The 225-nt window shown below is 36.0% G+C and overlaps 1 protein-coding gene across 1 annotated transcript in view; it reads right to left on the bottom strand.

Annotated features, from left to right (window-relative positions):
• Nucleotides 1-225, bottom strand: part of LOC119594890 (two pore calcium channel protein 1-like) — a gene marked incomplete at its 5' end in the record, with an annotated part of 12564 nt that overhangs the window by 2237 nt on the left and 10102 nt on the right. The window contains one exon of the mRNA XM_037943964.1: nucleotides 73-221. Within this exon, the coding sequence (XP_037799892.1) occupies nucleotides 73-221 (149 nt within the window). The remainder of the gene's footprint in view (nucleotides 1-72; nucleotides 222-225) is intronic.

The raw sequence follows: 225 nt of genomic DNA, 5'->3' as shown, positions 1-225 counted from the left end.
ATCAATATTCATTAACTATTGACAGACTGTGAAAAAAAAGAAAGGGTAAGACAAAGGGAGCAGCAACAGTACCTTCCATAATGATGAACCAGTTATTAACAACCGTCAGCTCAAACAATGTTACTCCTGCCTTAAAGAGGTCATCAAAGTTGTTGAGGTAGTAATAGTTGACATACACTGTGGTATTGTCATCTTTATAAAACTGCTCAACTGTTGTGTTTCTGT

Source organism: Penaeus monodon, chromosome 34, assembly GCF_015228065.2.
Source record: "Penaeus monodon isolate SGIC_2016 chromosome 34, NSTDA_Pmon_1, whole genome shotgun sequence".
In the NCBI taxonomy this organism is placed as follows: Eukaryota; Metazoa; Arthropoda; class Malacostraca; order Decapoda; family Penaeidae; genus Penaeus; species Penaeus monodon.
Note: the sequence above shows the minus strand (reverse complement) of the source record. Positions and strands in the feature narration are given on the sequence as shown.